This window comes from Artemia sp. Qi Xiang Cuo, chromosome 13, assembly GCF_049724085.1.
Source record: "Artemia sp. Qi Xiang Cuo chromosome 13, ASM4972408v1, whole genome shotgun sequence".
Lineage (NCBI taxonomy): Eukaryota > Metazoa > Arthropoda > Branchiopoda > Anostraca > Artemiidae > Artemia > Artemia sp. Qi Xiang Cuo.
Genome location: NC_142806.1, coordinates 58,017,439 through 58,037,967, shown reverse-complemented (window position 1 = coordinate 58,037,967; position 20,529 = coordinate 58,017,439). Strand labels below are relative to the sequence as shown.

Genomic DNA, 20,529 nt, shown 5'->3' with positions numbered 1-20,529 from the left:
CAGTATAAGTATATTCAACTGACAATGCACGTTCAGTTGTATTTTTTTCAGTAAAGTGCAAATTATGTTCTGGCCTTGGGAAGGCATAGGGGTTTTGAGACCAACTTATGTTAATTTCTGCTCGTTTTGAACTTGACTCGGTTATTTATTGTAATTTCTCTTCATTTTGGGTTTCATTTATTTATTGATGCTGATTTGCGGTAGTTTCATACTTCGTAGATAATTTGATTTTATTTTTCTTATTTTGTGTTTAATGAAGTTCTTTACTTTTCTTTGAAAAACATATTTTGTGAAAAAAGTTTTTTTTAATTAATTTCTGTTCGTTTTATATTGACATAGTCTTTTCAGGGAAAAAGAAAATAATACTTTAAATCTTTCCGTTTTTTAAAGACTTTATAGTTTGGCCTGCTATTTGTACGTTGGAGAAAAATTTTCAGCAATTTTTAACAACAGACACCCTTTTAAAAATCTGGACACAAATAGTAGTGTTTAATTTCGTTTCATACCTCCTCTAGTTGATGTGAAATGGAAAACTTGATACCATTCGCAAAAAAATCTGCTTACTTTCTTTGATAGCTTGGATACACTTACGCTATTTTGATTTGGTCAAATTTTAAGAGCAGAAGAAGCCCTGAAAGTTTGAACATAATACCCTCAGTCGTTCTTGGGATACTGCTGAGATGCCTTATTGGGAATTAGCATTAACACAGTTCATTTTGATTTAATCTTAAGGCAACATTCAGTTATAAAACATATGGGCAAATAGGTGGGTGGGCGTGGAAGGGAGATTAGTTGCCCTCCAATCACTTTCGACTATTAAAAAGGGCATAAGCCCTTTCTATTTTCAATCAAATGAGCCCTTTTCGAAGTTCCTACGACAATCCTTCGATAAGAAGTGCCCTGGTCTAAACAACAACAACAAAATCATACATTTAGTTGCCCTCCACATCGATCTTTACTATAAAAATTTCAAGCCTTCTAATCACTTTCGACTATTAAAAAGGGAACTAGGCCTTTTGATTTCCAATCGAATGAACCCTTTTTGAGTTTCTATGACAACGCTTTCTATAAACACCTTATATGCCTCCAGGGCATAAATTACAACCCTTACCCTAGGGGCTGTGAGGGTTTTTGTCATCCTTTAAGACATAATTTCCCGAACTTTCAACTACGTTAAACAAAATACCTATCTCAAAATTTTGATTGGATGTGTTTGGGAAAAAGGTGGGCGTGGGATGGGAAAATGGTCGCTCTCCCATCACTTTCAACTATTAAAAAAGGCATTAGCCCTTTCAATTTCCAATCAAATGAGCCCTTTTGAAGTTTCTACGACAACGCTTTCAATAAAAACCTTATATGCTCCCAGGGCATAACTTACAGCCCTTGCCCTGAGGTCTGGGGGGGGGTGTCATCCTCAAAGACCTAATTTCCAGAACTTCCTACTACATTGAGCACAATGGCTATCTGAAAATTTTCATTGGATGTGTTTGGGGGAATGATGCGCGTGAGAGAGTGGTTAGTTACCCTCCAATAACTCTTGACTATTAAAAAGGGCACTAGCTCTCTCAATTCCCAATTGAATGAGCCCCTTTTGAAGTTTTTACGACACCTCTATCTATAAAAATCGTATATGCCCCCAGGGCATAACTTTTAACCTTTACCCCGGGGGCTCTGGGGGATTTGTCATCCTTAAATACATAATTTCCAGAACATTCAACCTCGTTGAACAAATTGGCAATCTTTAAACTTTGATTGAATGTGTTTGGGGAAATGGTGGGCGTGAGAGGGGGGTCAATTACTCTCCACTCACTTTCGACTATTAAAAAGGGTAGTTTCAATTCCCAAACAAATGATCCTTTTTGAAATTTCTACAACAACTTTTTATATAAACCTTATATGCCCCCAGGTCATAACTTACAACCCTTGCACTGACGGCTCTGAGGGGGTTATCATCCTAAAACACCTAATTTCCAGAACTTTCAACTACGTTGAACAAAATGGATATCTCAAACTTTTGATTGAATGTGTTTGGTGAATTTGTGGGAATTGGTGGGCATGAGAGGGGGGTTAGTTGCCCTTCAATAACTTTCGACTATTAAAAGGGCACCAGCCCTTTCAATTTTCAATTGAATGAGCCCTTTTTGATGTTTTTAAAATATCACTTTCTATAAAAACCTTACATGTCCCCAGGGCATAAAGTATAAACCTTGCCCTGAGGGTTGTGGGGGGAGGGGTTGTCATCCGTAAATGAGCCTTTTTTGAAGTTTCTCCAACAACGCCTTCTATAAAAACCTTGTATGCCTAATCGAAATTTCCGATCGAAAGAGCTCTTTTTCAAGTTTCTAAGACAAAGATTTCTTATATGCCCCCCAGGGCACAAGTTATAACCCTTGCCCTGAAGACTGTGGGGGGAGTGTCCTGCTCAAAGGTAAACATTCTTGAACTTTAAACTGCTTGAAATAAAATGGATATTTCAAAATTTTGATTCGATGTGTTTGGGGAAAAGGTGGGCGTGAAAGGGGGGGGGGTTAGTTGCCCTCAAATCACTTTAGACTATTAAAAAGGGCACTAGAACTTTTAATTTCCAATCGAATGAGCCCTTTTTCAAGTTCCTGGTACAAATATTTTAATAAAAAATTTAATCACTTTCGACTATTAAAAAGTGCACTAGTCATTACAATTTCTAATTGAATGAGCCCTTTTTGAAGTTTCTACGACAACGCGTTCTATAAAAACCTTATATGGTCCCAGGGCATAACTCACAACCCTTGCGCTGAGGGCTGTGGGTGAGTGTCCTCCTCGAAATCATAATTTCTATCTGAAAATCGACTACGCTGAACAAAATGGCTATCTAAAATTTTGATTGGATGTGTTTTGGGAAAAGGTGAGCGTGAGAGGGGGTTTAGTTGCCCACAAATCGCTTTCGACTATTAAAAAGGGCACTAGACCTTTGAATTTCAAATCGAATGAGCCCTTTTTCAAGTTTCTACGACAAAGATTTCAATGAAAATATATATACCCCCAGGGCATAACTTATAGCCCTTGCCCTGAAGACTGTGGGGGGAGTTTCCTGCTCAAAGGTATAATTTACTGAACTTTAAACTGCGTGGAACAAAATGGCTATCTCAAAATTTTGATTAGATTTGTTTGGGGAAATCATGGGCGTGGATGGGGTGTTAGTTGCCTTCAAATTACTTTCGACTATTAAAAAGGGCACTAGCCATTTCAATTTCCAATCGAATGAGCTCTTTTTGAAGTTTCTACGCCAACGCGTTCTATACAAACCTTACATGCCCCCAGGGTATAATTTACAACCCTTGCCCTGAGGGCTGTGGGGGGGTGGGGTTGTAATCCTCAGAGGGCATAACTTACAACCCTTGCCCTGAGGGCTGTGTGGGGTGGAGGTTGTCATCCTCAAAGACCTAATTTCCAGAACTTGAAACTACGTTGAATAAAATAGCTATCTTAAAATTTTGATTGGATGTGTTTGGGGAAAAGGTTGGCGTGACAGGGGGGTTAGTTGACCTCAAATCCCTTTCGAATATTAAAAAGGGCACTAGTCCTTTGAATTTACAATCGAATGAGCCCTTTGTGAAGTTTGTACGACAAAGATTTCAATAAAAACCTTATATGACCCTAGGGTATAACTTATAACCCTTGACCTGAAGACTGTGGGAGGAGTGTCCTGCTCGATGGTATAATTTCCTGAACTTTAAATTGCGTGGAACAAAATGGCTATCTCAAAATTTTGATTTGATATGTTTGGAAAAATGGTGGGCGTGGAAGGGGTGTTAGTTTGCTTCCAATCACTTTCGACTATTAAAAATGGCACGATTCATTTAAATTTCCAATCGAATGAGCCATTTTTGAAGTTTCTACGACAACGTGTTCTATAAAAACCTTATAGGCCCCCAGGGCATAACTTACAACCTTTGCCCTGAGGGTTGGGGAGAGTATCCTCCTCAAAAATATATTTTCTATTTGGAAATCAACTACGCTGATCAAAATGGCTATCTCAAAATTTTGATTGGATGTGTTTGGGGAAAAAGTGGGCGTAAGAGGGGGTTAGTTACCCTCAAATGACTTTCGACTATTAAAAAGGGCACTAGACCTTTGAATTTCCAATCGAAAGAGGCCTTTTTCCAGTTTCTACGACAAAGATTTTAATAAAAAACTTATATACCCCCAGGGCATAACTTATAAACCTTGCCCTGAAGACTGTGGGGGCATGTCCTGCTTAAAAGTATAATTTCCTGAACTTTAAACTGCGTGGAACAAAATGTCTGTCTAAAAATTTTGATTGGATGTATTTGGGGAAATGGTGGGCGTGGAAGGGGTGCTAGTTGCCTTCCGATTACTTTCGACTATCAAAAACGGCATAAGCCATTTCAATTTCCCATCGAATGAGCCCTTTTTGAAGTTTCTACGATAACGCATTCTATAAAAACCTTATATGCCCCCAGGGCATAACTTACAACCCTTGCCCTGAGGGCTGTGGGGGGGGGGGATTGTCATCCTCAAAAACCTAATTTCCAGAACTTAAAACTACGTTGAATAAAATGGCTATCTCATAATTTTGATTGGATGTGTTTGGGGAAAACGAGGGCGTGAGAGGGGGGTTAGTTGCCCTCCAATCACTTTCGACTATTAAAAAGGGTACTAGCCCTTTCAATTTCAAATCGAATGAGCCTTTTTGAAGTTTCTACGACAACGTCTTCTGTAAAAACCTTATATTCCCCCAGAGCATAAATTACAACCCTTGCCCTGAAGGCTGTGGGGGAGTGTCCTCCTCAAAAACATAATTTCTATCGGGGAATCAACTACGTTGAACAAAATGGCTATCTCAAAGTTTTGATTGGATGTGTTTGGCGAAATGATGGGCGTGGATGGGGTGTTATTTGCCTTCCATTCACTTTCGACTATTAAAAAGGGCACATGCCACTCCAATTTCCAATTGAATGAGCCCTTTTCAAAGTTTCTACGACAACTTCTTCGATACGAAATGCCCTGCTCTAAAGAAAAAAAAAAAAAAAATACATTATGCCAACATTGTTCTTACATGCCCCCAGGGCATAACTTAAAACCCTTGCCTTGAGGGAGGTAGGGGAGTGTCCTCCTCAAAAACATATTTTCCATCTGGAAATTAACTACGCTTAAAAAAAAATAGCTATCTCTAAAGTTTGATAGGATGTGTTTGGGGGAATTATCAGCGAGGGGGGTCTAGTTGCCCTCCAATCACTTTCGACTATTAAAAAGGGCAATAGCCACTCCAGTTCCCAATCGAATGAGCCCTTTTCGAAGTGTCTACGACAACACCTTCGATACAAAGTGCCCTGGTATGGAAAAAAAAATAATACATTGTGGCAACATTGTTATTTACTTAGCCAGCGCTATTGCGCTGCCTAAGATTACCAGAGACGACTGGGGTTTCATGTCTTTTCCTTTACCGTTGAAACATCCTTGTTTACAAATATTTTTTCAGTTCATCGATTATTCCTATTATTTTAGCAGTGGGTTCATTTAATGGACAGTGTTTTTCTTAATAATTCGTAAAAAGTTACATTCTTGTTAATGCGTTTTTACAGCCAAATAAATTCCTGGAATTGTATATTTTCCATAGAATGGCTGAACCACCAGCTTAGGCGTTACTTTGTTTTAGTCCTAATACATTTTGTCTAGTCAAGTATTCGGTGTTCTTGATATCCTATACTACAACTAGAATAAGTGGAAAAAATTGCAAACAAAAACTTTAAGCTTTTTTGAAGCTATTAGTGGTGTTTTGCTACTCACCTTAGTCTGTCCCCAATTTTTAGGCATACTATTATCTTGCATGTAGTTTAAAAGACACAATTCAATAAAACTCTTCAATGTTTTTACTGCAAGCCCATTTCAAGCCTAGTCCAAAGTTAGAGACAATTTCTTCCTTAGGTCAAGTGAAAAAACACCCTCAGCTGTTTCAGAGATTAAAGTCGGAGGTTACGAACAAAACGTAATATTCTATAAGTTCTAGGCAATAAATTATGGTTATATTATCCATCTTCGACACAAAAATCTTTTTTTCAATATAGGATTCCCCCCCTCTCTTCCACCAAACTCCTGTATACGTCCATGGTCATACATATTCGGATTCCTTGGATGCCTTCAGTTTAACAAGGTTTAATTGGCCCAAATTTTTAATAAAATGTATCTATCAAGATACATTTTATGTATCTTACATATTATGTATCTTACATACACATTACATATAATGTATCTTGGCCTTATTTGAAGCACCTTACACTAGAACTTCACGCTCTACGGCTCAAGTTGTTCATTCATTGACGGATTATAGAACCGTTTTTTTTTTATTATTAATTTCTTTCAGCTTAGCGTGAGACAAGACAAAGCTATGTGACAAAATAGATTGAAACATATAATTTGGGCTATATATTTGCACATTAGGGGGGGGTAAGATATTTGGACAGTATGAAATTAGAAAACAATGTTTCTCCTGTTTCTGGAGATACATTTTTAAGCCTGGAGATCATACATTTTAAGCAGTGAAATACATTTTAATACATTTTAATAATACATTTTAATATACATTTTAATAATAAATACATTTTAAACCTGGAGATCATATTATGTATCTTACATACACATTACATATTATGTATCTTGGCCTTATTTGAGGCACTTTACACTAGGACTTCATAGGTCCTGTTTCTCTGGAAGCACATTTAAGCTATTTCTTATACTTAGGCAAAAGAAAATTCACAAATGTTTTAGGCAATATCATTTGGGGACTATAAGGGTATTTGTGGGTAAACAAGGGCATGAAATTCGGGCTTGATTGCCTTATAATCGCTTTCGATAGGTACAATGAGAAATAGAGCTTTTTACTTTCGATCGATAGTTTACTCCCCATGTTTCTACGCCCATAAGTCCTATATGAAGTGGCAGGGAATAAAATAGATGACAGACAATAGGGCCGTTTTTCACTCATCAATGTGCTAAGATCTTACATCTTTTGTCAGAAAACGCTCAAAAGTGAAATCTTTCAACTAAGATCTTATATCTTTTGCCGTTTTTATGCAAACGTCTTCATTCTGCTCTGATCAGTGGTCTGAAAACAATGATGAGTAGATCATCAAAGTTCTCTCATCATTGTTCTATATGACAGAAAAATGGCATTCTTCTCACTTTTTGCTAACATTAGCTAACATAAGATGAGTTAAAAAAACGATAATTTTTGCATAAAGATGCAAGATCCTATATACAAGATCTTAGTGCTAAAAAACAGCCCTAATGGCTCTTTACTAGGTTAGCACTGCTGTGCTGATATTTACAAATGATGTTACAATATATTTTTGCTAAAAAAAATGTTTTAAATAAAAAAACTCCTGTATAATTGAAAAATATGATATAACTGGTTAAAAAATAAGGGAAATCAAATTCATTTCTATATAAAAAGAGTCCATATCCTTCTCAAATACGTCATTGGAAATTAGAGGGTCTTTGTACAGGATTAAACATACCTTAATAACGTGAAGAACGGCATCTTTAAAGAAGACCAAATCCATGCCTTGACTACGAGCAATTTCATTATACTGAGCTAAATACATTTTAAGCCGACACTCAAGGCCATCTAAGCCAGATTCAGCAGGCTCGTATATTTTCGGAATTTCAGCATCTATTTCATCGATTTCGTCACCCGTAGGTTCAGGAGCATCCCTGAAATAGTTTTTTTTGTGAAATTAATAATAAAGAAAAAATAAGATATGTTATAATAATTTGAAATATAAATCACACAAATATTGTGTTTATAACCCTTTTTATGCTATAATAATCAAAGTCTCCAATACAAAAGACAAACTCAGAACGAAAGAAACTTCAGAATACAACACAGTCATAATGGGAATCACCTTTGAAATCGGATGATAAAGTTTAAATCACTCTCTGATAATCAGTATTGCCCTTGAAACTAATATGAAATTTAAACTTAAAAACAGAGCAAAAAAAATAAAACAAGCAGGGAGGTTAGCTTAAAAAGTATTAAGTGATTAAGTGCAGCCCGTGATTAAGTGATAATTTTTGAAATTTGTGAAAGAGTCCTTCAGATAAAATTAACGAAATCCCAAATCTTATTCAAGTTTTAGAAATATGTTCCATACATTAGTTAAAATTGATGCTACGTTTGGCAGGCTCCCAGTAATTGATGAAAAATTGGGCATGTAACTCATATAAATGGCTCTCACCCTAGAGAGTCCTTCATAAGGAGATGGAAAGATTATTGCTCGTTGCTCATAATTTTGTGAGAAATAAAAGGCCCCAAAAAGACCTTCTAGGACGGATGGGACTTGAGTAAAGCAAGTCAACTAGAAAAATTGCATTTACATAAATACCCGTACAAGAGGATGTAAAATAGGGAGAGTTCCTCTAATCACAGATGTCCAAAATATTAATCCTCCTGTACTAAACGCACTCTTTTATATAGTGCTAGTTTGGTTAATGCTAATCACAGTTTATATAATTATCTAGTATGATCTTTCCCTATCTCACCCATTATAAAAACCCGGACCGAGGTGCGAGTGCTCCAGTGAACGTTTTTGCAGATATAAACATAAGCGGCATTAGATCTTTTCACGGGTAGACAAAGAATAATCACCTATGGAACAAGTACTGACAAAACCACTTGGCCGGCTTAACCAATAAGTGGACAATAAGTGCAGAAATAAGTGGGAGGAGCTTTTTGTTCGCACCGAGAATGAAGAGCCAGAAATCATCTGCGGTAAACTTACTGGATAATTATATAAACTGTGATGCTAATGAAATAAAATAGGATAAATATATAATAGCTTAGAAACAAATTTGGGCTATATATTTGCACATTAGGGGGAGGTGGGGTGGGGGGAGGGTAAAGCATAGTATATATTAAATACGTAGCCTAACCTAAGCTAGGTACCTCCCCCCCCCTAAACCGAAAAAAAACAACAGTTTAAATATAGTTCTCAGAGTGAGAAACCCCTGAATACTTGTTTATACAATATCAGATAGCGTCAAATCTTTGCTTTTGTCGAATGGATGCCTCGGGTTTTCGTGAATGGTTTATAAAAGAGTGCGTTCAGTACAGGACACAGTTTATATAATTATCCAGTAAGTTTACCGCAGATGATTTCTGGCTCTTCATTCTCGTTGCGAACAAAAAGCTCCTCCCACTTATTTCTGCACTTATTGTCCACTTATTGGTTGAGCCGGCCAAGTGGTTTTGTCAGTACTTTTTCCGTAGGTGATTATTCTTTGTGTACCCGTGAAAAGATCTAATGTCGCTTATGTTTATAGGTTCCCTGGAGTACTCGCACCTCGGTCCGGGTTTTTATAATGGGTGAGATAGGGAAAGATCATACTGCTAATTGTATAAACTGTGGTACAGGAGTACCAAAGTATCTACCAAAAAAATAAGGAAGAGTTCGAATTATAAGATATTGAGCTCGAAAATACTCGGGGGTAATCGGCTGGTTACGGATAGGGGGATATTCGAGTTAGTCCTGGTGTAATGACAAAGAACTTTCATATCAATATATTGAAGAACTTGGCCTTTATGGAAGAAAATTTCCTTTTCGTGCCAAAATTAAAACTTCTGTATATATGAGTATGCCTAACCAGAAAGCTTTCTCAGTTGTTCTTCGATGCGCGGTTCCATTACATTAATGTTTGACGGAAACCCTTGCCCTGTGGACAGGTGTGTAAAAAGCGACTGCATTTTACTATTCAGATTTAAATATTTCAATATAAAATGCATTATTTTTACTTTTTTGGTATCTTCTATCTTGTTTGTCTTATTATTTCGTCTTTTTTCTTCTTCGTTTTTTATTTTTCAATTTTTGACTCATTCCACAGAACAATAAACCCTTAGGCTACCACACAAATTGGAACCATACAACATATCAAATACCTCATAAATATACCACTAACCACACCACGTAAATTGTTGGTATGGTTACAAATAAGACAATAATTATGACGTTTAGTAAAATTAAATTAGAGATTTGATACTGTAATACAAAAATATAGTGACCCCGAACAATGCCAGATAATTCCAGTTCATTGAAACTCATTAAGGCGAACATTCATGACAAGCTTAACGGCAAAAAATTCAAGTCTCAAATGTCTAATGGAGCGCAAAACCAATTTATAAAAATTATTAAACAAAAGAAAAATTATACTGAAAGTATAAAATCTACTGAAAGTAATAATCTAATAATAAGAAAAAAGTAAGTAGATAAGTAGATTTACGATTTGGAAGCAGAATAGTCCCAAAACAAGTATTCTACTACCAAAATAGGTAGAAGTCGAAAAACTGGCTACATTATTGAAAAATATTCCTGTTGAATGAGAAAGCTACTACAAAGTGGAAACACTTCTAAGATTTTCGATGCAACATGTGTAAACTATACTGAATTTTTCGGCGGGTTGGTATTGTACTCCCTGCCCTAGGGCAGATGAGCCTTATAAGATAGATACTTAAAAACCGTCCTTGCTTGTGGATGAATAAAAAGTTTTGAATAAAAATAATACAGGTGGAACCATCAGACACTAACAAACACAACAAGATTTTTTTTCTTCACCAAGCGGCATAAACTTCAATACTACCCGATTCAGATTTATTTTATTCCACAAAATCCGAAAAAACTTTCTATGTCAAATTCTGTGCGAACGTTGTTAGATGACTCATAAAGGGGCAAAGTACCGTAATATACCATTCGATAGCTCTCGTTCTCTTGTTTCTGTCTATGCAGATAATTTCTCGTTTCAACCAATCAGAAAGGAGCTATAGGCAAAATTCTTGGTGGGCCATATAAGAGCTACTAGCCATCAAAGGGTTAAATAAAAAAAACAAGTTTTTTCTACTGAAAGTAAGAAGCAACGTTAAAAATCAAAACAAACAGATATTAATCCGTATAAGAAGGGGTTACCCCCTCCTCAAACCACACTGTTCACTCTAAGGTTTTTAGCAATTCTGGAAAAGCTTCCTATTCTAATTAAACGGACCTTGTGTTTCATGAGCTGTTCTTAAAAAATTGGGACAAACAGCCAAACTTTAGCGCAAAGAAAAACAGATTTTTATGGGAGGAAGTAAAGTCTCTTATTACAATGGGATAGAGGACGAGCTTACCAAGCTATAGTGGCCACTCACGGCTTGGTTCTGCGAAGAGACGTTATTAGTAGCAGTAACAGTAAGGTTTTTTTCCGAAGGTGCTCGTTTCAAACCAGGGGTCATAAAATATTGAGGAGGGCTCATCCGAAGAGAACAAAGTTTAGTCCAATTTTTTAGAGCCAAAAATGACCAGTGGGAAACTAGACTCCCTTCCATGCTAATTCGCTAATTGTTAGCTCCGGGAGATATTGCAGCTAAACAAGATGTCTCATCCAAATTTCCAGGTAACCATTACAATCAGAAAGGTCAAATATAATTAGCTACGCCCCTAACGGAGGTAAAAACCAAACAGCCACCAAGGCAAGGTGGATAGTTATGAAGAACTTTTTATTTTACATAAAACGATTAATGAGTAAATTTTCTAAGAAGGGCTAGGCTTAGGGCCTTACGGATATCCTTGTCAAGAGCATTTTAGATTTTCAAAAGACATTTTGAGAAAACAACCTGAAATTACTTGAATGAGTTAGTAACTAACATACCAACTCGCCTTAGTGTTCATTCTAGTCTAGTTGGCTAAACCATTTCAAGATATTGCCATAACAAACTAATACACATATCCATATTACCTTACACGCACTCTTTTTTAAAACATACAGCATGAAAGTTACAACATACGTAAAAACACATTACCTCATAAAATCAACGAAGTAGCTAGTTTCTTGAACCATTCCAAAGTATTCTTCTCCTAGTTCGTTTCTGACTGTTCTGAGCAGGGCTTCTTCAAACCATATTTCGTCTTCTCGAGACACAAAACTATGAAAAAAAAAGTTTCATCAGTATCTCCAAAAACATAATTGAAAAACTAAAATAAACAACTTTCTAATAAGAGCCTAATGTATTTTTTTTTCTAAAAAGCACAAATGTGGATAAACAGCTTTTTGTTAAGATAGTAGAAAATCACCTGACTTGAGTAAAAAATTGGAGCCTAGTGCAGTTTACACCAGTGCAACCAACACCAGTACTGCAGTTTACCAGCGCCACTACTGGGCTACGGTCCCGATCACCAATAACGAAATGACCAAGACCAAGTGTCTTTAGAAATTTACAAAAAGACAGTTCTTTAATTTGGAAATTAAAAAAATGTTGGCATTGAATGACGTACTGCAGTCCAGTAATATCGCAGTAGCCCAGTTTCATTTCTGGGCTAATTTTCTTATTTCTGATAATTAAATGATCAAGATTGGGCCTCGTTGGAAAAAGGCAAAAAAAATTCATCGGGGCATTAAAAAGTACTGGGCCTGACAGTGGTGTAGCAAGGTCTTGTGACAACCGGGGCGGAATTTCGACTTGTCATCCCCCCCCCCAAAAAAAGAAAACATTTGAACATTGTTGAGTCACATTTGCTTATGGTGGAAACATACAATTAAAAAAAGTTTTTTGAAGTGTTTCAAACAGTTCGTGGTAACATTAAAACTTAAAACGAACAGAAATTATTACGTATATGAGGGGCCTTACGCTACAGTTTTTTTAAGTACTTTTAAAAGAGCTATATATTCTAATTAATCGGTCTTTGTGATTCAGGGGTCATTCTTAAAGAATTGGAACAAAATTCAAACTTTAGCGTAAAGAGTGAGGTAATGACTATGGGTGAACCCCCTCATATACGTAATAATTTCTGTGTTTTCAGTTTTAATGTTGCTCCTTACTTTCAGTTGAAAAAACTGTTTTTTTTTATTTAATAATTTAGGGAGTGGAAGGAAAAGTAAATTGCGCGCTGTATAACATTGGTATGTAAACATTTTAATGTAAATAACTTACATAAATTTAAGCAAAATACAACTTTTTTCATATTAGTATTATTATTACAATATCAAACAACACCATTTTTATTCGTGGCTTACATTAAGTAAGGCTAAAATGGGCAGGGGCTTTTATTATAAACGTTTTAAGAGGAAAAACAAGAATAGGTCTTGCTTTTGTATTTTACTATAGGCCGATGAACCTCTTCTTTCAGAACCTCTCTTTTCTAACTTTGTTTCGTGCAAACTTAGAAATAGCCTCATCCAAATCTATCTTTTCTGCTACACTGTTTTCAATAGATAACATAGTTAAGCTTGATAGTCGAGCTTGGCTCATAGTAGATCTGAAATAACTTTTAATAAGCTTGAGCTGAGAAAAACTCCTCTCGCAAGAAGCAACAGCGACACATAATGTCAGGTAAAACTTTAATGCTAAAGTTAGATTAGGAATAGAATCTAGAAGCTCATATTCAACAATAAACTGCAGTAGTCTCAAAGAACTCCATTTCAGAGCCATTTCTTCAGGGATGTTTGCCGCTTGTAATAACCTCCTCAGACGTGGGATTTCATTTAACATGTCTCCTGAAGATATTTCTTCGCAATTCTCAACTAAACAGCCCGCTAATTCTAGCATTTCAGTTTCTGATCTCTTTAGCAAGTTCCTGGTCTCCAGGGTAGCCAACTGAAGTGATATTCCTACCATGCCTTGGCAACGTGTGTTGATTTCTTGTTGAATGTTGGAACGTGTCAATGCACTCTACCATCGATATTTTTAGTTCTTCTGCCAAAGTTAGAGACTCGTCTGTAGCTTTTTCTCCGGGCATCAGTTTCTTTCTTCTAATATTTCTTCGTTTGGCTAGGGATATGTCCATTTCATCACAAATAGCTTTTGCCAATTCCATTGCCTTTTCCACATTACCATCTCTATTATCATGCAAAAAGGCCTTTAAACTCCCCATTTTGACGAGGCACTTGTAGAAACTTATTTCAACAATTCGCAGGTATTTATGGGTGTGATTGACTTCTTCAAGGAAACTATTTCATAAACATAAAAAGCACAAAAATGAGATATCTCACTTCAAAGTTAACACAGTGAACAGCGTTAACTGGTGAACAGTGAACAGCGTTAACACAGTGAACAAGCGTTAAAGTTAACACAGCAAAGTTAACAGCTTCATAGTGAGCACCCCACCTGGTTTCTGCAAGTCGTTTGACTGTAACTTCAACATTTACGAAGAGGACATTCCATCTGTGTGTTGAGCATGAGAAAAACATACCACCTTTCCAAAGTACCATAAACGTCCCACGAGAAGGAACTGTAGCAAAAGAGTGCTCTCCGCAAAGATTTAGTGAATGGTTGACACAAGGTACAAACTATGCTTTAGGATTAAGCTCACGAATCCTAGCTTCTACTCCTGAATGTTCTCCAGCCATTGTTGGAGCGTTGTCGTAGCCCTGCTCTCGGCACATTGCTATATCCAGACCATCTTCTTCGAGTGCATTTAAAATATCCTGCGTAATGTCCATGGCTCTTTTTCCTGTAAGCTGATAATAGCCTAAAAATGACTCCTTTACTTCAACTGTCTTGTTCTTCATGTGCACGTAACGAATTACTTCACTCATTTGATCAATACGTGAGGCATTGGGTGTGCTGTCAAACATTATACTAAAATACTTCGCCTTTTTAATATCAGTTAAAACTTTTTCCTTTACCATACCAAGAAGTAAGATGAACTCATTTTGAGTAGTAGGGGGAAAATAGCTTTTCAAGACCTTTTTTGTCTTTGACTGCTTTGAAAGTTTTAGTTTGGCCGAGTGCTCTCTGAGTACAAGATCATACTTTGATAACAGTTCAATCAGCTCTATAAAATGCCTTTTGCTTTCTGATAGCATATTTTCCCTGTGTCGGCGAAATGGGAGATTTTGACCAGCTAAAAGCAAAGTGGCATCTAACAGTCTCTTTAAAATCTCTCTCCATTTTTGTTTTTCTGTTTCAGTTGCTGCTTGAATTGCTGTATCAATTGTTTTATTGGCATTTAGATTTAGCTGTAGAGTTTTCCACTTTTTATAGCCACTGTCATGTTGATCAGATGTTTCATGATTCAGAACTTTTTGATCAGGTTTCTAGCAAGCTTCAAAACCAGTTACAAATTTAGAAGTGTTTAGGTTATTCAAACTTTCGTGTCGGCAGTATAATACATAAGTACCATTTAATCTATCACGCATTAAATTATTATGTTTTTAGGATTAATATATTATGCTCAAAACAAAGAGTAAAAGAAAATAAGGCTCAGACTAAATTGTAGAAAATAAGATTAAAGGGTATCATCTTATAGAGTCCGTTTAATTTCTGAGTAAAACGACGGTTATATTTTGAAAGAATATAAATAAAGGGTCTCGAGTGGTATGTTCGTCTAATTTATGAAATGATTGATGAAAGGATATAATCTTACAAACATTATGCTTTTACCACTGTATATAAATATATTTTATTATTTATATACAATGGCTTTTACTAGCATAGGAAGAAAGGTCAGTGATTCAATGACCTATGTCTGGTTTTTGATGTGTAGTAAATAATTGAAACAAAAACTTTGAAAAGTAGTGAAAAAATTATGTAAAGTTATGCGAAAGTGAAAGCTACTAGGGTTGGATTGTCACTAAGGGAAAATCACTAGGAGTGGCAACCCTGAACGAAAGGGGTTTTTGCGGAACCGATCTTTTTTGAGTCCCCGAAAATTCAGGGATAGTGGAAGCACTGGTATTTTCAGACAAAATCTGCCAAAAAATTTGAAAATTGTCAAGTAGCATTACTACTTTGCTCACCAGCTTCTTGCACGGCGGGCCCTGATCAGTCATAAGTCCTTTTAGACCAATTTTTGTCACCCCTCCAGGGCTGGTATCCGGGTCAACCCTTTTCTACGCTACTGGGGCTTGAGTACCAAGCAGTAGCCTAGTAATGACATTTTAACCCAAAGCTATTAATGAGCTAAAGTCCTGATCATCAAATAAGGAAGTAATGAAATATTGAGTTATTTTTGAAAATTACCATTTGAAATAAAAACTTTCTTTTAATTTGGGTATTTAAAACTAATTGGTGTATGTTTTACATTGTAGCCCAGCAATGGTTATTTATCCCAGTACAACTACTGGGCAACGATCCTGATCAAACATAACGAAATGATCAAAACCAATTTTTTTGAAAAATGACAAAGATACATTACTAGACTAAAGCCGTTGTATCCAATTCGTAAATGATCAATATTGTGTCTCAGTGGAAAATGTTAAAAAAAACCCAAATAAAATCAATTTGAGCACAAAAACCTACTAAACATGGGTACCAGGCAATTACTCAGTCATAATACATTAGCCCGGTACTGCTTTTGGGCTTAAGTCCCAATCATAAAACAAGAAAAGGATCAAGACTGAGTTATTTTTAAACAGATAAATAAAAACAAACCTTTTATTAGTTGGTAAATATTGGGCTTAAGTAATGGGTAACTAGTGGGCGTAAGCTCGCTTCGTTCTGAATTAGGATAATATTTAAACATACTTCTATGGCCACACATATTAACTGACTGTTTCATATACTAGATGTTGCATTATAAATAAGATTTTGTAAAATTTGCATATAAGGGCTGCAAGTTATGAACTTTGCCCATTGTTTACATATAGTATTGGTTATTGGGAAGTATACAGACGTTTTCAGGAGGGTTTTTTTCTGTTGGGGGGAGTCAGAGGAGGAGGTTACGTGGGAGGATCCTTCCATGGAGGATGTTTCTTATGGGGGAAGGGACGTTTCTTTGAAGGGGCCGCCGGATTTCCCAGCATTGTTTAAAAAACAACCAGAAATTTAATAAAAGAAACAAATTGTTTCAACTGAGAGTAAGGAGCAACATTAAAACTTAAAACGAACAGAAATTATTACGTATATGAGGGGGTTCGCCCCCTAGTCAATACCTCACTCTTTACGCAAGAGTTTGAATTTTGTTCGAATCAAAAACCCGTGAATCACAAAGGCCGTTTAATTAGAATTAAATAAAAAAAAACAATTTTTTTTTAACTGAAAGTAAGGAGCAACATTACAACTTAAACCGAACAGAAATTATTCCGTTTATAAAAAGGTCGGTCCCCTCCTCAACTCCTCGCTCTTTACGCTAAAGTTTTTTATTGTTTAAAAAAACAAAACTGTGAGAAAGAGTCAAACTTTAGCGTAAAGAGCGAGGCGTTGAGGAAAGGACAGCCCCTTTCATATATGGAATAATTTCTGTTCGTTTTAAGTTTTAATGTCGCTGCTTACTTTCAGTTAAAAAAACTTGTTTTTTTTTAATTTAAATTCTGAACGTTTTTGAATTAATGCAGGTTTTGATTTTGGCTCACCGTACATGAATAATTAAAACGAAATTCGTATATTCATGTTTGTTTTTATATTAAATAAAAAAAACAAGTTTTTTTTAACTGAAAGTAAGGAACGACGTTAAAACTTAGAACGAACAGAAATTATTCCGTATGTGAAAGGGGCTGTCCCCTCCTCAACGCCTCGCTCTTTACGCTAAAGTTTTTAATTGTTTAAAAAAAATTAGAGTTGCGAGAAAGTCAAACTTTAGCGTAAAGAGCAAGGCGTTGAGGAGGGTACAGCCCCTTTCATATACGGAATAATTTCTGTTCGTTTTAAGTTTTAACGTCGTTCCTTACTTTCAGTTAAAAAAACTTGTTTTTTTTATTTAATTTTTGATCGTTTTTGAATTAATGCAGGTTTTGATTTTGGCTCAAAGAGTATGAACAATTGTTACAAAATTTGAAAATTGATTTTTCTCTTATTTGGTTAAATGGCTTTCTCAAAACATATTTAATTTAATTTACGAACGTCTTTATTGGTAATAAATATGCGTAAGTTACGAGTTAACTTGTGTAATTTACTTGTATATTCATACATTTTTTATGCTTATATTCAAGTGTTCACTTCCTAGTCAATACCTTACTCTTTAAGCTAAAGTTCGAATTTTGTTCCAATTCTTTAAAAATGACCCCTTAATCACAAATGCCGTTAATTAGAATAAATAGCTCTTATGAAAGTACTAAATAATCTTTGGCTTAAAGAGCGAGATAATGACTAGGGGGGTGAACCCAATTCTATACGTAATGTTTTCTGTCGTTTTAAGTTTTGATGTTGCTCCTTACTTTCAGTTGAAAAACTTGTTTTTTTTATATATATAATTTCTGATCTTTTTTTAAATAATGCTGGGACATCCGGTGCCCCCTTCATAGCAATGTACCTTCCCCGATGAAAACTTCCTTCATGGAAAGATCCTCCCACATAACCCCCGACCCACCACCCCCCCCCCCCACTACCAGAAAAAAAAACCCTGAAAAGTCTGTATGCTTCCCAATAACCAATACTATATGTTAACATTGGGTAAAGTTCATAACTTTCAGCCCTCCCCCCGGGGACTTCGGGGGATTAAGTCATCCTAAAAGACATAGTTATCATATTTTCGACCATGTTGAACAAAATGGATATCTCAATATGTTGATCGGGTGACTTTGGGAAAAAAAATGAGCGTGGGGGGGGGCCTAATTGCCCTCCATTTTTTTGGTCACTTAAAAAGGGCACTATAACTTTTACTTTCCGTTCGAATGAGCCCTCCCACGATATTCTAGGACCACTGGGTCGATATGATCACCCCTGGGGAAAAAAAAACAAACAAACAAATACACACGCATCCGTGATCTTTCTTCTGGCCAAAAATGCAAAATTCCATATTTTTGTAGATAGGAGCTTGAAACCTCTGCAGTAGGGTTCTCTGATGCGCTGAATATGAAGGTGTGATTTTCATTAAGGTTCTATAACTTTTAGGGGGTCTTTCTGCTTTTTTTCGAAAATCAGCCAAATTTTCTCAGGTGCGTTACTTTTGATAGGTAAAACTAAACTTGATGAAACTTCTATATCTGAAATCAGTATTAAAATTTGATTCTTTTGATGTATCTATTGGTATCAAAATTCCGTTTTCAAGAGTTTCGGTTACCATTGAGCCGGGTCGCTCCTTACTTACAGTTCGTTACCACGAACTGTTTGATAATTTCTGTTCGTTTTACGTTTTAACGTCGTTCCTTACTTTCAGTTAAAAAACTTGCTTTTTTTATTTAGTTTTTTAATTTTTTTGAATTAATGTAGGTTTTGATTTTGGCTCGGCGTACATGAATAATTAAAACTAAATTTGCATACTAATTTTACTATTATTTGGTTAAATGGCTTTCTCGAAACTTGTTTAATTTTATTCACGAACGTTTTTATTAGTAATAAATATACGTAACTTACAAATTAACTTACGTATCGAAATTCTATATTCATATATTTTTAATACATATATTAGAGGGTTCTCCCTAGTCAATACCTTGCTCTTTAAGCTGAAGTTTGAATTTTGTTCCAATTCTTTAAAAATGACCTCTTAATCTCAAAGGCCGTTAATTAGAATAAATAGCTCTTATGAAAGTACTAAAAAAAACTTTAGCTTAAAGAGTAAGGTATTAGTAGTAAAGCATTAATAGATACAGCCAGTGATTGCGTAATATGCCTTACCACGGGCCAGGCATCTATATATTTGAACCCTACGCCTGAAGCATAGATATGTGTGTGTATTTTAAACGAATTGGGGTTACCAGGGTCATTTGCAAAGAGGTACCATTTCTATAGAAGCTATAGTAATTTGAAATATCATATGGAATTTGCTTGAAGGTATATACTTTGCGTACGCGCCCGTACCAAACAGGTTTTTTTTTCTGACACAATTAACTGAATTTCTATTTCATGATATACAAGTTTTTTTTTTTAGGTTAAATCCGTCTCGGAAAAACCGGTGTATCTTTTTAGTTTTCTTTACAATTCATATTATTAAGAGAATTTAATTCAAAGAGAATAGCTTTTATTTGCAAGGATATTAGTAGAGGAAAAAAATGAGTGGTGCATTTACATTATTGGAGAATAATTATGGAGCTACCAACAGTGATGTAATTACTTCTTTAGTTTACGAGATTTGCGAATTTTTTGCGAAGAGGTATTAGTGTAAAGGTATTGCGATGGTTAAGAATGCCTCATGGGTAATTAAAGAATGGGGTGCTTACATCAGATACTTAATAGATTTGACGCTTACAAGAGACATTGCTAGAGTCAAACACATTTGGTGTTGGTGATATTATGACCCTCCAAGTCCCCTGGGGAAAGGGCTGCACAGTGTATCGGTATCGGACGTATTATTTTTGGGGCGTATTGGTATCGCAGGTATCTATACAGATTTTTAGTAGCTCGTATAAAATATATTACTCAAATCTACGTTCTTCCTATAAATTCAACCATCAGCAACTTCAAAACGGCACTAAAAAACGGCACTTTTGGTTCATTAACTCAAGTGTAACATATGGGGGCTAGGGGACTAACCGAACTTTTAGATTCACTTATAAGATGTAAATCGAAAAGCTGTTGCTAAATTCTACGTGGTGATAATTAGGTATACCTTCAGTTAATTCAATACTTGTGGTTTCTCTTATGCTGAATTTTAAATAAAAAAAAACAAGTTTTTTTATAAATTAAATTAA

At 35.7% G+C, this 20,529-nt stretch overlaps 1 protein-coding gene across 1 annotated transcript in view; it reads right to left on the bottom strand.

Annotated features, from left to right (window-relative positions):
- Dhc1 (dynein axonemal heavy chain 1) overlaps positions 1-20,529 on the bottom strand; it is a 432,221-nt gene that overhangs the window by 147,436 nt on the left and 264,256 nt on the right. Inside the window, exons 29-30 of the mRNA XM_089098586.1 lie at positions 11,828-11,950; positions 7,518-7,713 (exon numbers count right to left, since the gene is read on the bottom strand). Of these exons, the coding sequence (XP_088954712.1) occupies positions 7,518-7,713; positions 11,828-11,950 (319 nt within the window). The remainder of the gene's footprint in view (positions 1-7,517; positions 7,714-11,827; positions 11,951-20,529) is intronic.